General features: G+C 36.8%; 1 protein-coding gene across 2 annotated transcripts; it reads right to left on the bottom strand.

The window, feature by feature from the left end:
- Window positions 1–1,360: 1,360 nt before the first annotated feature.
- LOC140164593 (cytochrome P450 1A1-like) lies at window positions 1,361–21,315 on the bottom strand. 2 transcript variants are annotated; one of them, XM_072187908.1, is made up of 10 exons: window positions 21,219–21,315; window positions 15,859–16,029; window positions 15,463–15,636; window positions 14,017–14,110; window positions 12,728–12,886; window positions 11,308–11,516; window positions 9,158–9,283; window positions 7,396–7,635; window positions 6,150–6,248; window positions 1,361–5,307 (listed from the first exon to the last, which is right to left on the bottom strand). In XM_072187908.1, exons 2-10 carry the CDS (start codon window positions 16,007–16,009, stop codon window positions 5,045–5,047), a joined length of 1,515 nt encoding a protein of 504 aa, XP_072044009.1. In that variant the 5' UTR covers window positions 16,010–16,029; window positions 21,219–21,315; the 3' UTR covers window positions 1,361–5,044. The 2 variants fall into 2 exon arrangements, with proteins under 2 accessions (XP_072044009.1, XP_072044010.1); XM_072187909.1 differs by lacking the exon at window positions 21,219–21,315 and adding an exon at window positions 18,441–18,579.
- Between the last annotated feature and the right edge of the window lie 1,121 nt (window positions 21,316–22,436).

Genomic DNA, 22,436 nt, shown 5'->3' with positions numbered 1-22,436 from the left:
AACAACGTTTTTTTTATCTGACACGTGTTTTTGAATTTTTTTATTTTTTTATTTTGACCAACTTGAGTAATTTTAACAAAAACTGGTTGAAAAATGCCCAATTCCACCCAAAGTTCAACCATTTTGGTTGAAAGTTTATCGAAATTCAAGAAAATAATAATAATAAATTCCAATGAGCCTACAACACTGTACGTCAGACATTATGGTAAACCTGCCGAAATACCGTGATTTCGTGATTCGGCAGCTGCCGAAATCCTGGGATTTCGGCAACAAATTTCTGCCGATATCCCGTAATTTCGGCAATCCAGTGATTTTGGCGCAACAACTGCAACATCGTATAACGACTGATGACAGAGCTTTTGCGCTATGAGAATATTCTAATGCATAATTCATGAATTTGAAAGCCACTTGCTACGTATTTCTAGAATCCCTATAAAATAAGATTAATTTTAATGCTAATTTATTGCACATGCTAAGGAAGCGTGGTTACCTTTTTGAAAATTCATTTTAGGGAAATGGCGATAGGCGAATTTATGTATGGCGCAGAGAAGTGGGCACAATGCTGCCGCTCTCAATATTGGGCGGAAATTAGAGTACTTGTCAGATTATAAATTTGTCACGCATGTAGGATAATCGGCCCATATGCCGCGCAATATTGCGGCTTTTTGGGTGTCAAAAACTTACTGCCTCTCGGAGGCAAAATCAATTAGAAAATATACTGCCTCTCGGAGGCAGAAAAATAACGTGGGTCATATAATTGCCATCTGTATATAAAGCGCCTTCCTTGAATGGGAATGTGTAAGAGAGTGACGATGACCCTGTTTGCCATAAGCCCTAACCCTAGCCCTAACCCGTTCCGACAAATACGGTAACCTCTCTACTGGTAATAGCTGTAAGGGGTAGTGCAATAATTATGTCTAGCCCGAGGGGCGTGAATTATAGGGGTTTGGCAGGCTAAAAGGGGGAGGGGGCAAGCATATTTTGGCACAGATGTTTGGGCAACGTTTCTATATTACCCCTAAAATGGTGTAAAATATTAGGAACACGTTCCAATATGCAAAATTTCCCGCTCGCTGCGCTCGCATTAATCTTGCATGTGTAAAGGAAGCATGGATTATTTGGCACGCAAAAGGGGGGGGGGGCAAAGATTTTTTGGCACGTCGAAGGAGGAGGGAAGATTTTTTGACAAGGCCAAAGGTGGGGGCGACTTTTGGCAGACCATTTTGAGAATTCACCACCGGGGTACACATAATTATTCTACCACTCCTAAGCCTTTAACTCTGGTTGTATTTAAAGCGCCTTGGCCTCATTTTGATAATGTTCTTCATAATGCCATCTAATAATAATATCATACATTCACTTTCCATAACAATGTACATCATGAAAATAATGCATCTTTTAATGAAATAAACCATATTTCGTAACTTTTACAGTGTTTTTACAATGAGCAGTTTCGGTAAATATGTCTTCCTTTCGTTTCTATACTTGTACTTTCATATAATTTAAATTTACGAGTGTCATTCAAAATGTTCTGCCTCCACCATTATATCTCAGCTTCCGCAAGTAGTAGCCCTTTTCATATTTTCAATGATTATAACCTGTGGTCTTATGTAGCTGGAGACAAAAATAGATTTAATATCTTTTTCCATTTGTAGTATTAAGGTTGACTAAAAATAAAGTCAGAATTCATTGTCGCGAAAACGAGAGAAATCTGTACATACATCTATCTTCTGAGGTCACCTACACAAATTTGGAAAAGGTATCAAAATACATTGCTCTCATTTATTGAGTATTCCATTAATTATGCCAAGTTTTGAAGACGCTTCCATTTACATAACCAAAGAAGGCCTATATAAGATGGGAGGTAGAACTTATTGAATGACCCTCGATATTCTCTTAATAATTCTGTATATCAATCAAATTATTATGACGGTTAATTCAACGCGATAAATTTTCACCACGAAAAACTATCATTTTAAAAATAAAGTTATGATATAGTCTACCGATATATTAGGATTTTTGCAATAACGATATTCGGGAAACATTGGAAAACAGTCAATTTTTAAGCAGCAAATTAGGCCTGTTTAAAATCAATTGAATTAAAGTTTTTATATAGACCGCCATTTATCGCCATTAAAAAACCTGTTTACGCCCTCCGGAATCTACCAGGTTTTGGTCACAAGCATTTGGCCACAAAATAGCCGAATGCCGTATCCAAAATCGTTGGTTGACTTTATAGCCAATAAACATGGGCATGTTACGCGTGCGTATGAACGCACGTTTTAAACGTACGTCCCGCGTGCCGCTTATGGCACATCGCAATATCTATAACTTTTGTTAGATTATTTTTCCTGTGGTACATAGCTGATTAACAGATCTATCCAATAAAATCATTAAAAACAGAAACAAGTATTCAGTAAAAGTCAGGTATGATGATAACTCAAATATGTAGTCCCTAATGCCCCTCTATGCCCTGTAGTATATTACATATTTTCCAACGAATGTATCTATTATCTAATGTCGTATATTACATGGGAATTCTTCAAAAAAACGTCAGCAGAGGCATCCTCTCTCTAATCAATTAGAACATTTGCTACATAAATATTTCAAATATAATTTGTTGATATTGTAACTCTCTCACCGGCATCAAATAAAAGACAAAAATTAGAAAATAGAAATGTTTTTGATTTCCTTATATCATTTTTTTTTTCAATATCATTTTATACACATTCAATTGATTTCGCTTGATCTCATCACCATTCACTCTGATTCGATACATTACAACACAGTCTTCTACATCTTCAATCATTATATAATTTCACATGGTGGAGACTATATTCCTGAAGTGGGTGCCATAGTGCTGCAGTGATGTATTCTTCGTGTCTGTCTAGTCTTCCAAAATTTCATCCATTAATAAACCATTCTCTTGGTCGGGCTGATGTCACAAAGGGGAAATAGCCTTCTAAAACCAGTGTGCGCATGTGCAGCTCCCCCTTCCTCGAGCTGGTTGCTATGCACGCGCTTGTGCAAAGGGAACGAAGGGGACAATGTTCCCGGATGTCCGACCGAGTGAATGCCTGTTCTGTTTATAGGCTTTTCTTAGTATACGAGTAGGCGCCATTTTGTTTCCTATATGGTATTATTTACGTTTATTAGAGACCAATGGATCAGGGAAGATATAGTTACCATGGTTACCAAACATTTCACTCATGTTCAATAATAGTTGTATAGTACAACTATAAATCATTACAGTCATATTCATGTATCTCTTTGCTTTGCATTGTCAGTCAAAATTAATAAGTAAATTTTCAAGGGAAAATTTTCTGGACACGTGACACCCATGGGCGCAGACATATTAGCATTGTGGAATGTGACCCCGAGCACAGCGGGTGGTCTACCAATGTATTCGAATAGGAAGAATTCCTCCTTTGATGCAAAATATGTAACTTGTCGTAAGTTAAGAATATTATGGTAAGAGTTTCCGCAGATAAATATTTTTTCCGTATAGGTAGATATTTTTGAAATAACGTTTTGATGATATTGTGAAGAAACTAAGATTGCATGATATTCAATAAATTTGCAATGCACAAATTTCTATCGAAATTGCGGCCAAAATACTATTTCCAATTCAAAATTACTAAGACTTCAATAGTGAGGTCACCGCCGGGGGTCAGGGATCAGGCTCGAGGTTACACTCACGTTGATACGCATTGGTCATGTGACCAGAAAATTTTCCCGTGAAAATATACCCATTAATGTTGACTGATTGTGTTGAAAATTAAAACAAGCCTTAATCTAAATCAAAATGAACTAGATACGTTAAGGGCTCAAGTTACTATGCTTACAAAACATTTCACTCATGTTATAGTTGCTGTTTGGTATGCAACTATAAATAATTATAATCATGTTCTTATACCTCCTTGTTTTGCGTTGTGTTGAATATTAAAATAAGTTTAAAATCGAAATGTACTAGAAAGTTTAGAATAAACAAAATGGCCGTGGTCATGGTGGTGGTATATCATAAACAGTACACTGTACTTCCTGTTAAATGTTATCAAAATGTTTGAACTAAAATCAAAACACATTATTACCGTAAAAACTCGATAGTTAGCATATGTGCTTACTATCGAGCGCTTTTGAAAACATGCTGGTTTACTTGTTCGTATTGTTCGTTTACTTGTGCATCGATGATTTACTCAAAACCCTTTACACTTTTGTGGATGGGGCTCTTCATGTTTGCATGTTTTAAAAGCCCTCGAGCACATATGCTAACTATTGAGTTATTAAAACTCACTTTGGTGTTCGCTGGGTAGTATCCATAAGCAAAACACTTTGACAGCAACGAAATAGTAATGGTAATAAATGACTAAGGTTGCCCGTCCAAAACAGACAATTCATACCGCATTATGCCGTGAGCCGACACGAGCTTGTCTAAAACGCCTTTTCACAAGGTGTTTTTGGACGGCATTCTCCACACACAAATGAATAGGCAATCTGTCTGTTCGAAGTCAAATTTGAACATACGTGTTTCCGTGCGTCCGATAAAATATCTTTATACAAATAATACAAACCCATCACAAAAAAAGTATCCAGTTTGATTTTGGTTCATAAGTCAAAGAAGGAGTGTTAAATCAAGACCTACCAAAAATATGTAACAGATCAGAATTTATGACACAATTACCATTTCTCTTTTACTCATTCTCAACTGCGGCATAATCTTAATCTTTGATTTCATGTATTGATTATTGCTTTGTATTGATTATTGATTTGTTTTGCCACAATGAATATCGAGTAGCACTACTAAATCAGTAGGAATAATTGCAACTTGTATTGAGGTGATTGCATTCAAAAGGTCATTGTGTCAGCAATTCTGCATCGATTTGGACAAATGAGGTATCAAATTGTGCAGAATAATTTATCTGTAACATAGTTTTAGTCTTGATTTAATACTCCTTCTATGACTTATGGATCAAAAATAAACTGGATATTTTCTTTATAGGATGGGTTTAGTACGAATGCAACTACCAATAATACGCCAATTGAATTAATATGCACGTCTCGTCATGATGACCTCATAGGAGTCCAACTCACGCACAATACTTGAGTATGACTTAAGGCGTCCCACTAAGGATTCGTCGTTGTCACCAGGTACCTTTGAGATCTCGTAGTTCTGCACGAACCAGGTAAAAATCAGGAACAATTCTGCTTTTGCCAGAGATTCTCCAAGACATGACCTTCTTCCGGCTGAGAATGGCAAGAAACTATTAGGACGCTGTCGCACTGAACCAGAATCATCCAAGAAGTGCTCTGTTAAAGATGATATTATTAAAAATTAGCCAAACTCATAATCATGCTATAATATAAATACTAAATTATATAATACTGTTTTTATTAGGTATAGCACTCAAATAATAAGCACAGCAGACACACGTCATTTGATGTTCAAGTACATGAAATATCACGGTAAAGATAATTTATAGAGCTTTAAACAAACAAAACTAAAACTGGTTTGTTCTATTGTGATTTAATGTTATTATATACCAAGAAAGAGCATTTATTGTAGCTGAAAGGTCCGATTACAAAAACAGAGCAATGTTGTTTTATGGACAATATGCACATTAGAATTCGGATTTGATGTTGACTTTGAAAAGGTCTCACCTACCACAACTTGGACATGAACTAAGCGACCAAATATCTTATCAATGAAACGTGCGGATATTCAATTTGGACCAGTGTGTTTTCTAAATGTTGTCTAATGTGAAGGGCGTGTTTTTTTATTTCACTGCTGTGATTGAGCGCAGTTTTGCAAAACTACCACGTGCCAACTAAATTATATTCGTTGCTTCGTCGACAATACAATCTACAATACATAACATCGTCACTGGGAGGGAAAAACCTCATTATGTAGTTTTGGCCCAAGCCTTGTAGACTTTATTGAAGAGGTTGCTTCATCCATGTTCAGGGGCCAAAAGTACATGCAGACAACACCTCATTTACATTTGGCCCTTGATAATGGATATTGGCCTTGTAGGTGTAGACTTTATATAGAATGGTTTGCTGTATCCATGTTCAAGGGCAAAAAGTACATAATGAGTTTTTTCCCGCCCAGTGACGACATATTTCATAAATTGATAGAAGCTTTGACGTACCTGGCTTAAAGAGTTTCGGTTCATCCCAAATATCTTCATCAAAATGTAGCGCATAATGGTTAATGGCAACTACGGTGTCCTTTGGAATATGAAAGTCACCTGAAAATATATTCAAAATAAGTGAACAAGCAGCTGAGGCTACTTCATATACTATCATAATCTCCCTACTAATACGTAGCACTTTAGTGCAGAGTGATAGCGTCCTCTGTCGTCATGTAGTTGATGCTGTTTAAGCTATTTACTCCGTATTATATTTTTGACCCCATATAATTTATCGTCGGCAGAGTGCTACACTATCGTAAGTGCAGTTTGGACAGTTTTACAGGAGGAGCATATTTGTGTTTTGCGTAGCCTTTTGTTTCCAAGTAGCCATAAAATGACATGGGAATGTAAAGCAATTTGATTTTATAATAATATAAAATATATAAATGGTGTTAAAGTTAATAAATCGACGAATTATTTACTGTCGTAAGTGTCACATACGATAGTGTTGCACTCAAATAGAAATGAGTTTGGAGTGCAACACTATCGTATGTGCCACATACGATAGTGTACCATTCATTGCTAAATTAGGATATGCGTAATATCGGTTCAAATGTCCAATATTTTGTAATTTTATGTTTCTTAACGAGTGTTAATTTACTTTGGCACATAATATTTACAATAGCAAGACACGTTTTGCCGTAATGTTATCTCTCAAGATTTATTACTGAATCTAAAACTAAAAACACCGGATTTATCGTCTCTATTACCAGTCACAGGAGCTATGAACTTAGCCAGCATAATGACAACGCGTACAGCCGTCAGCGTCATAGCCAGTGATGAGTTAGAGACTGTTTTGCACTTACGATGGTGTAGCATTCCGTGATTTTGTTGTTTAGTCCCAATAAAGTAGCGTATGTGGCACATACGATGGTCTTGCAGCAAATGAAAAACAAAATTAGCGTGCAAGACTATCGTAAGTGGCACATACGATAGTCTTGCATGCATTAATTAAAATTGCATTGCACTTGCGATATTTTATTTTATTACTTAAAAAATAATTAAGCAATTTTGAAACTTTAAATGTGTTTTTATATGGCCTTCCATAATTCGTCAAAATCTCATTTTGGCCAAAAATGTCACTTACGATAGTGTAGCACTCTGGCGACGATATATAAACTAAAAATATAGTATATGCTCTCCACGTTTAAAAAAAGGTCTGACCCACACCCACACAACTTCACAAACACGACTTGATATTTACCTAACGTAACATCACATGTTGTTGAATGTGTCACACCCAATGGGGCGATAGAACTGAAGCGTAAAATTTCCATCATGGTTGCTTCGGTATATGGTAGACGCCCTCTATCCTCTATAAAGGACGGTCTATCACGACCTATGACCTCTTCGATTTCCATGGCCACCTTATTTTGTATTTCAGGATATTCTGCCATAATAGCCAGTATCCAATGGAGTGTAATGATTGTTGTTTCTGTTCCAGCTGTGATTGCAAAAAACACAAGTATGACATACATTAAGTTACTCAAAAAGGAGGAACATTAAAGAAAGTCTCCGGCAATCATAAAATTATGCCTTTATATGTAAATAATTATCAAGCACGGGGATTTGCCATTTTGGTCTAATACCATTTGGTCTAATATCCATTTCGTCTACATCCATTTCTATATCCACTACGTCCAATAATCATTTGGTTCTTAGTCATTTGGTCCAATAACCATGTAGTCTAATAACCAAGTCTAAAACCATTTAGTCTAACAACCATTTAGTCTAATACTCATTTGGTTTATAAACCAATAGGCCTAATAGCCATTTGGTCTACACACCATTTAGTCTTACAAGCATTTAGTTTATTAATAAATAGGCGAAATGGTATTAGACTAACTGGTTATTAGACCATACGAATATTAGACCAAACGGTTATTAGACCAAACGGATATAAGACCAAATGGTTATTAAAAATATTAGACTAAATGGTTATTATTAGACTATGGTATTAGTAGACATACCGGTTATTAGACCAAACAATGTATTACTAAATGGACATTAGACTATTTGATTATTAGACTAAGTGGCAATTAGCCTTTCTAGTAATAGACCAATTGAATATAGACTAACCAAGAATTAGACCAAATGGCAATAGACCTCAAGCACGAATCACATGATTTTGCTTTAAACAAAGTCATATTGACCATAAAAATGAATAAAAACAGTCCGCTCTCGACACGCGATATTCAAAATTCCCACGCCGATATTGTCTAAATGCAATTACGCGTGACGTAAAGGTTATTTGTGCTCAATTGTCGTCAGCCTTCATTGTATCATGGAATGGAACGTCATTGCACTCGACAATTTCGGCGCCCAGGAGATTTGAATATCGCGTGTTGCGGGTGTTTTTATTCGCTTTTATGGTCACTACGAGTTTGTTTAACGTAACACCGCGTGATTCGTGCTTGATAATTATTTTCTTATAAGGCATAAAGTTGTGATTGCCGGAGACTTCCTTTTTAAAAGGTGTTATTAATCCTAACGCCCAGGAGAGTGGGGAGGAGAGGAAGAAAGAAAAAGGAAGAGAAAACTTTTTAACCACCTCGCGACCACTTTATGGGAATAACATTTTGCAATAGTAATATTAGGACTTGCTGTTAATAATACGAAGGAAATGCACAATCGGGTTAGATTTGACACCTTTGACACTTGACACTGGCCTTCCATAATGGCGCCATATTTGTCTGCATGTTCGTAATATTAATATTGAACCCTTAATGTACGAAATTCAAAATGTTGAAATGATATTAGTAATAACTGCCGGGAAGGGTTGCTGTCCATTTTAAGCTGAAACAAGGTAAAATGAAAGAAAACCCATAAATTACTTTTTGGTAGATGTTTAATACTTTACCAGTGAAGATAAACATCAGAGAAATCTGTGCACATTTTGAATCCAAAGTTTGATGAATTGTCTTTTTGAGATTTACCAGCTCGTAATGTATTGGACTGATATTTACCATCAAAAAGGTCACCGACGGTTCCTACGAGATGTGTATCGGTAAGGGATTCCACCAGATCGCCTCCTTCGTCTAAAATTTCCTTCTGTGCCAGAAGCATCGAATCTAATATGTCGCGAATATTGCCTGCAGAAACAATAATTAAATCAGGATTCGGCGATAAATAAAACTACGTATTGTAAAGTTCCCTGATGCGCAACCCATGCGCAATACAATCTATATAATAATACGCATCGTCTGTCTATCCATGGTCTTATCTCTTTCTTCCATGGTCTATCTATCTATCTGTCTGTGTGTCTGTCTGTCCGCCTATTTTCTCGGAGACTGGGGGTCGCACGTTCCTCAAACCATGGAAGGTTGGTGGGTGGGTGCAGCTTGGTACATGGAAGAAAGAGGAACGAGTTTATATTTTTTAAGGTCAAAGGTCAAGGCCGGGGTCAAGTTCAATTGAAGTCTAATTTCAAACACTTTAAATGGCAAATCTAGCCATGCCAATGTGTTGACCTTGGACTCTCAAACAAAAGTTTCCACGGTGACCTTTTTGTCAGATATACGGTTAAGAGGTCAAAGGTCAAGAAATGTAAACATTTCAAATTGCCCCTATATAGAGCTCAAACTTGGTGGGTGGGTGGACCTTGGACAAACAAATAAAAGTTTCCACGGTGACCTTTTCGTCAGACCTACGGTTAAGAGGTCATAGGTCAAAAAGGTGAAAATTTCAAATTGCCCCTATGAAGCTCAAACTTGGTGGGTGGGTACACCTTGGACTAACAAACAAAAGTTTCCACGGTGACCTTTTCTTCAGACCTGCGGTTAATTAAGAGGTCATAGGTCAAAAAAGGTAAAAATTTCAAATTGCCTCTATGGAGCTCAAACTTGGTAGGTGGGTGGACCTTGGACTAACAAACACAAGTTTCCACGGCGACCTTTTTGTCAGACCTAGAGTTGAGAGGTCATAGGTCAAAAAACATAAAAATTTCAAATTGCTCATGAAACTTGGTGGGTGGGTGTAACTTTTGCCAAGGAAGCTCAGATTTGAGAGCGAAAGTCAGGTCAAATTGCAAAAGCTGCAATTGAGCTCATCTGTGAGGACAGTGATCCCAGCCAAAGGACACACCCTGATTTTGAGATCTGCAAATGCCAATAACCATAACAGCCAAGAACCGCGAAATACGGGTAACCGCCTAATATTTTATTGAAAGTTGTATCGCCATCGCCGGCCATGGTCACATAACCATCATACGTCACAATACAACAGCACAACAACGACACATCCACTGGCTCACAAAAGATTTACACGGCAAAGAATTTGTAACAAGTCTTGAGAATAACCATGATAAATAATTTAGGAAATACAATTGCCAAATTATCGTGTCATATAAAGCTGTAAATATTCTGAATTTATGTTTGGTGAATAAAAAAGCAGAAATCAAGAAGGTCAGAAGGTAAGCTTACAATAGGCATTATTGTGTTAACACTTCTGTGGGCTTTGGAATTGGTAATTTTTGGCTATCGAACTTTACCTATACTTTACCCCCCCCCCCCCGCATACCGTCTAGTTAAGTTGGTGTACCTTGCTCCTTTTTTTCAGTTGTTCGTATATCCATGGTACCATCTTGTATAATTTATTTATCCTAGAAGATTCACCATTACCCACTTTTTCTACTTTATTATATTCACCAAAAACTATGCCTCAACGTGGCTTAATTAGTAAGATATTAATTAATTTAATTATGTCGTATTTGCAAATCCTTGAAATGTCTATCACATAACAACATATTTGCCGATATATTGCCCAAGCCCAGTATGTCGTATATGCAATTTAAAAAAGCTGCCGTTTCACATAGTGACGTATTCGCACGACATATTTGTTATTTGAAAGGCGAAATTGTCCTTAGTATTTTTAACATAGTAACGTATTTTATTCAATATTGATATTTTGCAGAATAAGTGATGTTCTGATAGTGATAAGTGAATTACATTGACAATATGGTATATTTGTATTATTTTAACCAGGTTTTAATCGACAATAATGTTTTAATCACGATTATGCAGCGAATGAAAATCGCTAGATTTTAAAATGTTCTCTTTGCAAATACGTCAGTATATGATACGGCCGACGATTTGTAGTTTTACCATCAAAAACCTACCTGGGTCAAATGATTCGCGATGAAGTCTCAATTCGTCATAGTAAAAGCTTAAAGTTTCTTTCATAATCTGCTTCACTTTTTGGACACCAGGGGTCGGAATAAATCGCAAGGCAGGGATAAAATCAGCCACCATTCCCACTCCAAGAGCCTCAAACGACTCACGGCTCATACGAATGAACCACGTAATCCTTGGATCATCCAATTCGTACCTGGAAATATGAATTACCACAGTGCTTGGGTTGAGAGCAGAACACGGGAAGCAGACGTAAGACCATGCACCAGATACAGCTTTTGCAAGGATGAAAGTCGTGAAACACACGGAAGTTTTGTGCACAATTTGAACTAGTTTTTTTTGTACTAGAAACGTTACCTTCCTCCGATCTCGTTTGACAACATTGAGCCATGTTGTGATAAGATACGTACAAATGAGCCTATTGTACGTGAATTCTTGGAATGTGATCGCATCCTCTGACTTTGTTTAGGTTGTACTGGGCCAATGTGAATTGCCCTTGAACCTGGACCTTTTCAAGAGACAGCTTTTCCGAAGACAGCTGCGGTTTGTCGATGACCCAGTTTGTAACTACAGATCATCAACGTTAAGGGCCGCTACAGACTCCGCGTGTTCGACGTATATTATTTGATGTAATGTACAATAGGCTCATTTGTACGTATCTTATCACAACATGGCTCAATGTTGTCAAACGAGATCGGAGGAAGGTAACGTTTCTAGTACAAAAAAAACTAGTTCAAATTGTGCACAAAACTTCCGTGTGTTTCAAAACGGTAAGACTTTCATCCTTGCAAAAGCTGTATCTGGTGCATGGTCTTACGTCTGTTCACCAATGAATCGAAAAGGTATTATTTTAGTGCACCAAAATTTAAAATAATTTAGAAATCTGACTGCCACTTCGACTGCTAATCTTTTCGCTGATTTGTGCCCGCATAATTACAAATTTACAATATAATACTCAATGTTTTGTCTTTACCAGTAGGCTTCGACTTTATTTATAAATACGTATTTATAAATACGCACGCAACTAACTCCGCACTGCCATTATAGCTTGTAGACAGTAAATCGCGGAGTGACCTTCTACATAGCGGGTGGTCATTTGAATGTAAAGGCGGTAAACAACTCGAGACTGTGCAGTAAAATTGTCTATTATATTTCCGTCGATAAATATTTTTCCGGGTGGCAAATACGGTACGTTCAATTCATTTTGATAACGTATAAGTATTACAAATTTGGAATCCCTCCCATGTGTGCTTTCAATTAATACTTCAATTTGGTGATATTTATCTAAAGAGTTACTTTCCTTTTCAATGGCATGAACATTTGGTCACACTTGCTATAGTCTTGGTATATCGTGCGTATTTATAAATATGAAAATAGTCGTAGCTGTAGGTAGCTGTTAACACTTACTTGTGTGCAAAACAAAGCCTCCCAAGAATATTGTAGATACCTAGGCATACCACGTGCTTCGGGTCGATGGGCTTCCCATGATGCTCGTCTATTCGTTTTCCTATGCGATCTGTGACATCGTGAACGATGTTTTCCAACTTTTTTCCAGTCGCAAAATTTCTGGAAAATGTCAAAGCAATATCGGAACGTTTACATTTTATAGAATATAGGTTTTTATTGTTCTACCACCGATCTGTGACATCGTGAACGATGTTTTCCAACTTTTTCCAGTCGCAAAATTTCTGGAAAATGTCAAAGCAATATCGGAACGTTTACATTCTATAGAATATAGATTTTTATTGTTCTACCACAGATTGTTAACTTTGAGCTGAACAACAAATGAGGTAAAAGGAAAGAAAATCGCTATGCCATTCCAATGCCTGTATCGCCAATACGTGTCGGTGAGTCGATCGGTTCGATGTATTAAAAATATCCCCTAAATTCACATGCATGACAAGTATTAACAATCTCACATTTTAATTATACAGTACCTAAGGCCTTGATTAAAAAGGCTATATTTTGAAGAAAAAAATATGTTGGCAATTTAATTCAGGAAAATTATGTTGGTTTTATACTTTCCTGCCGCTTGCCGCTTTGCCGCACTGACGACGATTTTGCTTTACAGCTCAGTTGCGCCAGAAACGCTAGCGGTGGCCTATCACTCCACCTCTTTGCCCAAGCAGCAGCTTCGCTAGGAGTTCAATTCAACTCGGGAGTGGTACCGCTCTAACGTATGAGAACATGGTACGATTTTTGGCGAAGCTGAGCGGCAACATTTCGTAGTCATGCCGCTGCCGCTGAGCGGCGTGCCGCTCCGCTTGCAGAAAAGTGCAAGCGGCATGATGAAGTGTCATGCCGCTCAGCGGCAAGCGGCAGAAAGTATAAAACCAGCATTAATAATGATTTTTTACATGAGAGATATCAAACCTAGAAAGTATTTTACTCGTTTGGAACTTAATGACAAGTATTTTACTCATTTAGAACTTAAAGACAAGATCTGGTCCAATCAGGCTAAAGTCGGCAATAATGAAATTGAGATACAGGTGAAAAGTGACGAGAAAAAGCAATAAAAAACGTAAGAAAATGGACATATTAAAGGTTCATAACTTTGCAACCAAGAGACCTGGGGATTCAATATCAGTAATTGTATGTACTGAGTAAGTTAGTAGTGATGGTACATAGTAACTTAATTTTCAAAATTTCCGACTTTGGCCTGAGTGGATCAGATTGAGTCACTTAAATCACCATACCTTATTGCGGAATGGCTCAGTTTTCTGTGGAGTTTCCATCTAGCACTGTAGTCGGCCAATAAAATGTTCTGGCGATTTTCGCTAAATAAGTTAACTGAATAAATCGCATTAAAATCATTGTCATGATCATATTGATATTAAGATATTAAAGAGGCAACCACATACTCACACGCTCACCCCTACACACTGCGCCCGCTGAAATGAAAGACAGAGATAAATAAAGACTGAATCGCGTTTGACGTCAGGGCAAAGGCGCGTCTAGTTGTCAGAATTTCAGACGCGATCTACCGTAAAAGCTCGATAGTTAGCATATGTGCTTACTATCGAGCGCTTTAAAAACATGCAAACATGGAGAGCCCCATCCACAAAAGTGTAAAGGATTTGAGCAAATCATCGATACACATAGTTATACAAGCAAGTAAACCTGCAAATGTGTGTCTCAACCCCATTAAGCACATATGCTAACTATCGAGTTTTACGGTAGTCTTTTTATCTCTGTCTTTCATTATAGAACTTAAAACCCACCTTTGTTGTATTGCCTGAAGCTGAAGCCAATTGGATACCAAAATCCCTATACTTTTAAGTTAGAAAGATTTAAATATGCTTTAAAAAATATCGATTTCAGAATATATTTGTTTTGAACACAGTGTTTTGCGGCCCCCTTGGAAAAATGTAGAGCGGTACATGTTTTCCCAGTGCCTCCTCCTCCCTGTTCCTCGCTTCCGCCGTATGGGTCTCGTTGGAGCTTTATAACTATAGATTTGTGACGTGTCATGTCAAAAGGAGACACTTTTGGGCAGGAACTTAAATGGAGATATAGCCAAAAATCTGCACGGGGGTGATTTTTTCACAATTTGGGATTGTTGCGAATTTGTAATGTTATTAATGTTAAAAATATTGTCTGATAATTTCAGACCGGAATATAACCGGCATCTTGTATTTTTTGAGACATTTTTCAAGGTAATTCCTACTCTCATCATTGTCAATAATATTTTTAAAGACCGATATCTCAATTTCCAATTTTATAATACCATAACTTACGAACTCAATATCTTCGCTTAGGAATGTCCGATTTCATTTGGGAAAACGGCGTTGTGGAGCAAAATGTCTCTTTATTTAAGATATGTAAAAACCTCAGAATTGATAACCTGCAAAAGTATCTCCTTTTGACATGACACGTCACATTTTCTTTCTTTGGATCGTCTCGGAACCTCAAAAACCCACAAATACATACCCAACCCCACAAACATACACCCCACTCACATACCCATACATACCCACATACATATTCAAAATTTTATTTTATTTGATATCTGCAAAATACAATAAAGTGGTGCCACAAAAGTGCTCACAGAGCTGGCGGTAACCATGGCAACCAATCACCTATTATGCAAAGAGGAAGATATTTAAACGAAAGATGCAAAAAGGTAATAAAACAATACATACATGAATTAAAGTCAGGTCTTCCTGCAAACGCATCTGGTTTTCTGAGCAGTGCATCTTTAACTACATCTATCTGATTGAGAACTACCATCCATCGCTGTCCCACTTTCACGGCAATTACATTGCCATACTTCTTTGACATTTCTTTAAATTTCACATAAGGTTTATCGGCGAAATCTGAAAAAAAAAGATGTCAAGAAATGCCTGTAAAACATTGGACAGTAAACCGTAAAATGTATAACTAAAAAGAAACAAATACCACGAACACGTATATTTACAGCGTGCTGTTAATTTTACAGCATTTAGATTTAGATTATGAGATACTAAGTTTGTTTGATCATTCAATCACGTGATTTCTTATCATTCTAGAATATGTATAAACTTATATGACAAACTTACCCAACATATTTCCAACAATAGGTAGTCCCGTAGGTCCTGGTGGCATCCCGCTTGGTCTCCGCATACTCCAATAAATAAGTGATACGAGAATCGTAAACAATACCAAGGTAATGTTGTAAATCCCACTGGTCTCCACAAAACTAAGCAACATGGTGATCAATGGAGATAAGCCTATGGGTACAAAATGTAAGCGAACACTCAAGGTCAATTCTGGTGATATGATGGCTCTATAAAGAGCCGTTCAGGTGTATTGAAAATTCAGGCAGTTGTGTCACTGCACTTCAGTCTACAATTCTGATGCATGGCTCCAATAAAAAATCCCTAAAGGGGATGGAACCCATAATCATGTAAGTTGTTCAATGTAGACATTTGATTATTTGATATAATTTTATCAAGATATGAGCATGACACATTATAGGCCTATGCGTCATTTTTCCCCTTCCAACAATCTGAAAGCATTCAGATTCGCCGTCGAACTGATGTAATAATCGGATTAACTACCATAGCAAAGAGCAGGCCCGTACGCAGGATTTCATTTGAGGGGTGCTGATTTTGAAAAAGGGTACCTTTTTCCAAGGGGGGGCGATTTTGTGAAAAGTGGACAAAATTGGGACCATTTTTGTCCAAAAATGCGTAAAAAACATGATTTTTTTGCTCGCTACGCTCGCAATTTCGGAAATTTTTAGACTTTTTGTATCACACCCCCCCCCCCCCCATCCGCCCTGCGTACGGGCCTGGCAAAGAGGAAATGTTTTGCTTTCTTCATCGTAAAAATGGTGTCTTGTCAGAGTCAAACTATTGGTTACAGCAGTGTCTTTATATTGTATATAATAGACATTGACTTTAAAATAGAAACATGTAAGTCATATCTACCCTCCATGGGGGGTAGTACTTCAATATGAGTGGATATAGGTATAATGTTAATAATATGGCTGGCACCTTCAGAATAGCGGCATTCAGTGAGAGAAAAATATAAACACAAAATATTGGGTCATTGGGTGAGAGCATGACTTTTGGCATTCGATGAGAGCAAAATGTACAAAATATAGGCTGATTGGGTGAGAGACGAACCGTTTGGATCTAATTTAGGGGGCGTTGGGTGATGAGAATATGATATTTTTAAATGGGGTCTTTGGGTGAGAGCCACAAGAAGCTTCGCAAATTTATTTTCTAGTTATAAATGGCTTTGTAATTTCACATGAAGGAACTAACTCTGTAATAGATGACTCGTTGCTGTTCAAATGGAAAAATAAGGGTCTTTGGGTGACAGACCATCAGCTCTGAGACCATGTTCTCGTAACAAAATATTGGGTCTTTGGGTGACACACATTGTAATTTACCCATTACCAACTTCAAAGTAATGCGCCATATTGCCTTAGCTCCAAAGCTGCAGCACCCATATTTATCCAACAGTCAAATATGTTGAAAAATCACTCATGAACTTTCATGTTCATTTATTTTTCAGGTTCAAATTATTGTTAAATTATTCAACTGCTTATATTTACCCCATAACGTATTTGAGATTAAACATTGACTTTGTTTTATATTTTACACCCTGCTACGATTGGTACACTCAGTCAGCAGTACGAGTGTTTATGTGTGCAGGTCGTTATTAACAGAATCCATGCGTGCATAGCTGACCCCGTTCCCACACACACACCCCCACCCCCACACACACACCCACCCACACCAAGTGAAAGATGGATTTTTAATGTCACAAAAAAACAAAAGATCCGCCTCACAAGCTTCAGCGCATTCAACGCTACGATAATACACAATGTTAATTTGAGATAGACATTGACATTCATACACACAATTCATACACAAAAATTAAATATTTGCAATTAAAAACTCGTGTTTTTGAACGATTTTGAATTTTATCAATGAAAATGCAGCGATGACGTCATTGGGTTAACGATTTTCCAACTGCTGATTGGTTGATTGCGTCACTATCAGTGATCTGTGCATGCACGGTACGGTCCGTACAGAATGATTTTTCGTATGGGTAAAATACACTGTTAACAGCCCTGCATACGCGTCAATCCAAAGTGGGAGTTCCCCGGTAACCAGGAGACAAAGTGGGAGTTCCCCGGTAACCAGGAGACACATGAGAACAATAATCAATATGTGTTACGACCTTAACCATTCAAACAAAGAGCACGTCTTATAGAAATATCTTGCATGGAAGACTCACGGAGACATGACTTTGTGTCAAAGTCCGGTCTTAGATCAGCTTAGATCTACATGATCATAGTAAAATACACTGTTAACAGCCCTGCATACGCGTCAATCCAAAGTGGGAGTTCCCCGGTAACCAGGAGACAAAGTGGGAGTTCCCCGGTAACCAGGAGACACATGAGAACAATAATCAATATGTGTTACGAACTTAACCATTCAAACAAAGAGCACGTCTTATAGAAATATCTTGCATGGAAGACTCACGGAGACATGACTTTGTGTCAAAGTCCGGTCTTAGATCAGCTTAGATCTACATGATCATAGTACATGTTGTGATGTGACTGTCTCTCGGGGCATTCTTAATAAATTCTTAATGTCAAAAATCAAAGACAACTCAAACTTACCCTATTTTAAGTTAATACCAACTATACGGCGCCTGTTTTTTCGCACCTGCAAGTGACAGCGTTGGACTGCTGCATGCAGGCAGTTTATTACCGTGTAGTGATATAGGCATATATTTACACATATTTTTATGAGTCACACTCAGCATTATCGATCACATGTTTTAATTTATTGGTTCGATCACATGTTTTATGAGTCATACCCAGCACGTGTGTACCCAGCATTATCTTACATCTAGTGATGCACGTGATTGTCTCACGGCCATGCAAACACAAAAACGTGTTTAAAAAGTTTTAAATAAGTAATATTTTGGGTTTTGGTTTAGGTAAAAACGTTTTAATAACATAAAAATGTCGGGTTATATAAAGGTAATGAAATCGTTTTAAAACGTTTTGTATGAAAACACACTACAACAATATTTTCAAGATGTTTTCGAAATGTCATTGTAAATTATTTTTGCAAACATTTTTGGCAAAATATTTTGTCGACACTCAACATTATGTTTAAATATTTACACCCAGCAAACACAGAAATGTTCTTAAAATGTTGTTTGCAAAACGTTTTAATAACATTTAAATATACGGGTTATATAAAGGTCGTCCAAACATTTTAAAAACGTTATTGTAAATATTTTGGGCAAACATTTTTTGCAAAATATTTTTCAACCCCAAAATAACATTCTGTTTAGAATGATTTGTACCAAGTTTTCAAAAATGTTTTTGGAATCTTATTAAAACGTTTTTATACCCTTTATATAACCCGACATTAAAATGTTTTATGTAAAACATTTGTGTTTGCTGTGCAGTAAATTACCAACAAATGTTTTTAATGTTATGAAAACGTTTTATACCATTAATCCGTCCAATGTAGAGTGTCTTAACACGCTCTATAGCCCCTGTTACCCTGTATAAAGTCCTTTTAAAAATCGGGGATATCCTCGGTTGGCGGTATATCCCCAATTACAGGTTAAAAAGTTGGAATATATCCCCGATTGAAGGCAAAAACCAATGCATGCACACACACACACACAACTTTTAACAATTCTGACCTAAATTTGACACACATGATTGGAAACTATTTCAGGGACACTCTTTCATTTTATCTCTTCAAAATTGAAAACAAAGGGGAAATAATTCTCAGATCAAACTAGTCATATTACTTAATAGTCTGTTATATTGAAAACACACGTGCAATTTTCGCTCGAAAATTAGATTAAATTATTGAGACTTGTTGAGGTAAACATAGACCATATAGAATAATCTATCTAAACGTGGCGCTGGCTTGCCATCATACAGCATGGTTGATCAACTAAACTACAAACCAAATATATTAGATAAACAGAAATAAACGGTCATAGAAAACGGTCCCAGCAGCATGCATCACTGGTACGCGTAAAATGTACATTATCTGCTACCATTTATAATGGTTATAGTTGGTTTCACTCATGATAACGTGAATATAGTTGTTGGTTTAAAAAATGACATTTTTTTTAAATAGCAGGATTGCCGCAAATCCCGGGGGGGTACTCAGTACAAATGACCATACGGGGACGTGCCGCAAATATGGGTAGCATTTTCAGCATTTTGGTATATCAATGACCCCTTTTTCAAAGCCTATTTTGGTATATGAATGGGTCCTTTTTTTTCCAAATTTTCTCAATTTTTTCGGAAAATTTTTCCTTAATCTAGCCAAAATTTTCCCACAATTTTCCCAAAATTTAGGAAAATTTGTAAAACTAAGACAATTTGGGTTAAATTAGGCCGAAAATTTTGACTTTTGGTATATCAATGGGTCCAAAATCAAACTTGAGTACCCCCGGGTCGCAAATGACCTTTATAGTGTGGAAAATGCTAAAAAAAATTGTCTCCAGAGGTGATTATTACACTTATATTGACTTCAATATTTTGTATGCCAAGGCAGTGTTTTGCATTAATAAAAAAAACATCACTAGACGATTATAATCCCGGGAGGCACTTCAATTTGAAATGGATATAGGTGTAGGGCTGGCACTTTCGCACTAAGGGGCATTCGGTGAGAGCAAAATGTAAAAAATATGGGGTCATTGGGTGAGAGCATGATTTTTGGCATTCGGTGAGAGCAAAATGTAAAAACTATGGGGTCATTGGGTGAGAACATGACCTTTTTTTTAAACGGAATCTTTGGGTGAGAACCGAAACAGCGCGACAGAAACCTCGAAAATCGAATTTCTAGTTCTAAATGGCTTCAAATTTCTTTGTTTTTTCAAAATAAGTAACAAAATCAGTGATAAATGAAAGTTGCTGTTAAAATTGAACAAGTAAGGGTCTTTGGGTGACAAATCAAATGAAAAAATAGGGGGTCTTTGGGTGACAGAGCATGTGTTCGTAAAAAATATGGGGTCTTTGGGTGACAGCGAAGCTGAAAAGGAGGTCTTAACAGCACTACATACGCGTCACCTCCAAAGTTGGAGTGCCCCCCCCCGGGGGGGGGGGGGCCGGCTGCTAATTGTAGCTAATTTTCCTGGTGTATTGAGTGAGACACTGAAAGAGAAACAAGGTTACAAAAAAGCCCGAGTATTTTGTAGCAGGTTGTGGTGGTGTAGTCACTGTGATTAATACTTTTGTTACCCTCAATTTGTTATGTTGCGAATTTTATTTTTATGAGAAAAATATATAATTATTATCGAAAAATTGGTAGGGGATTCGCCATCTGTAGTATATTTGTCTGGCATTGGGAGCAGGCATTCTTTAATATTACAATGTAGTTCTTAATATCGAAAATCAAAGACAACTCAAACTTACCTTATTTTTATATAAGTTACCAACTATACTGCGCCTGTTAATATTTCGCACCTGGAAGTGACAGCGTTGGGTTGCTTGTAGGCAGTTTATTACGGTACGGTATGCTATATATGTATGTTATGTCGAGTTATACCCAGCATACCCAGCATATATTTGTTTGATCATCACATGTTGTATTATATTTGTTCGATCACATGTTTTGTGATTCATACACGTCCAGCACACTGTGTACACAGCATTGTATTTGTTCGATCGAGTCTATGGGTCAAAGTCCTTTTTGTAGTACTCACTATTGAGTGTCCTTTTAAAAAAAAGGACACTCACAGTGAGCAAGTTGTATGGCACGCCAGAGTGGACTATATATTCCACCGAAGAAAACAAATACACTGAAATGAGAAGAAGACCACCGAGAGAAGAAAAACACATAGAGAAAGAAAAAAAACTACACCGAGAACAAAAAAACTGCGACGATAATTTGAAAAAAAGTATTATTATTATTATTATTATTATTATTATTATTTATGTAGTCATATTATTTATTTATTCATTTATTTATTTATTTTTTATTTATTTATATTTTATTTATTTATTTATTTAACATAGGTCAGTACAGCATGTATTGGACTCGCAACACTGTGTTTCACGTTGTTAAACGATAATCATGGGAATGGCTACGGAGGTTTTTTCTTCTTGCAGCCAATCCAAAGCCGATCCAAACAAATCGTTAAACAAGCGGACGGAATTCATAAGCAAGTGTCGGCATGGCAACACTGCAAGGAAGAAAAAAACTTCCGTAGTCATTCGCCTGATGATCTTTTAGCAACGTGAAACACAGTGTTGCGAGTCCAATACATGCTGTATTGACATTGACATACAGGGTGATTTAAAATAAACTGTACCCAACTTCAACCAATTTTTTATATATATTTGCGGAGATTGTACATATCAAAAAACTATCATAGAAAGCAGTTATAAGTGTTCTATTGTAGAAAATTTTTGGATTTTGATAATAAGTGGTTTTAGTCAGAAGATATCGCATTTTCAATTTATCATCCCATTTTTAGACCAACACACGGCACTAATTTTAACCGTGTTCTCTATCGCAGTAACAAAATGCAACTACCATGACTACGTACATGTACAGCAAAACCAAGACAAATGTTATTTCGCATTATTAAATCAATAATATTGATGATGAAGTGAAATTAAATTGATATT

The sequence above is a fragment of the Amphiura filiformis genome, chromosome 11 (genome assembly GCF_039555335.1).
Source record: "Amphiura filiformis chromosome 11, Afil_fr2py, whole genome shotgun sequence".
NCBI lineage: Eukaryota > Metazoa > Echinodermata > Ophiuroidea > Amphilepidida > Amphiuridae > Amphiura > Amphiura filiformis.
Note: the sequence above shows the minus strand (reverse complement) of the source record. Positions and strands in the feature narration are given on the sequence as shown.

Excerpts from the sequence above, each read along its gene's own strand:
- LOC140164593 (XM_072187908.1), bottom strand. The coding sequence starts at position 16,009 with ATGTTGCTTAGTTTTGTGGAGACCAGTGGGATTTACAACATTACCTTG. Across the intron at positions 15,637-15,858 it reads TATTGTTGGAAATATGTTGG|ATTTCGCCGATAAACCTTAT; the intron begins GTAAGTTTGTCA and ends TTTTTTTTTCAG. Across the intron at positions 7,636-9,157 it reads CGTCGGTGACCTTTTTGATG|CTGGAACAGAAACAACAATC; the intron begins GTAAATATCAGT and ends TTGCAATCACAG.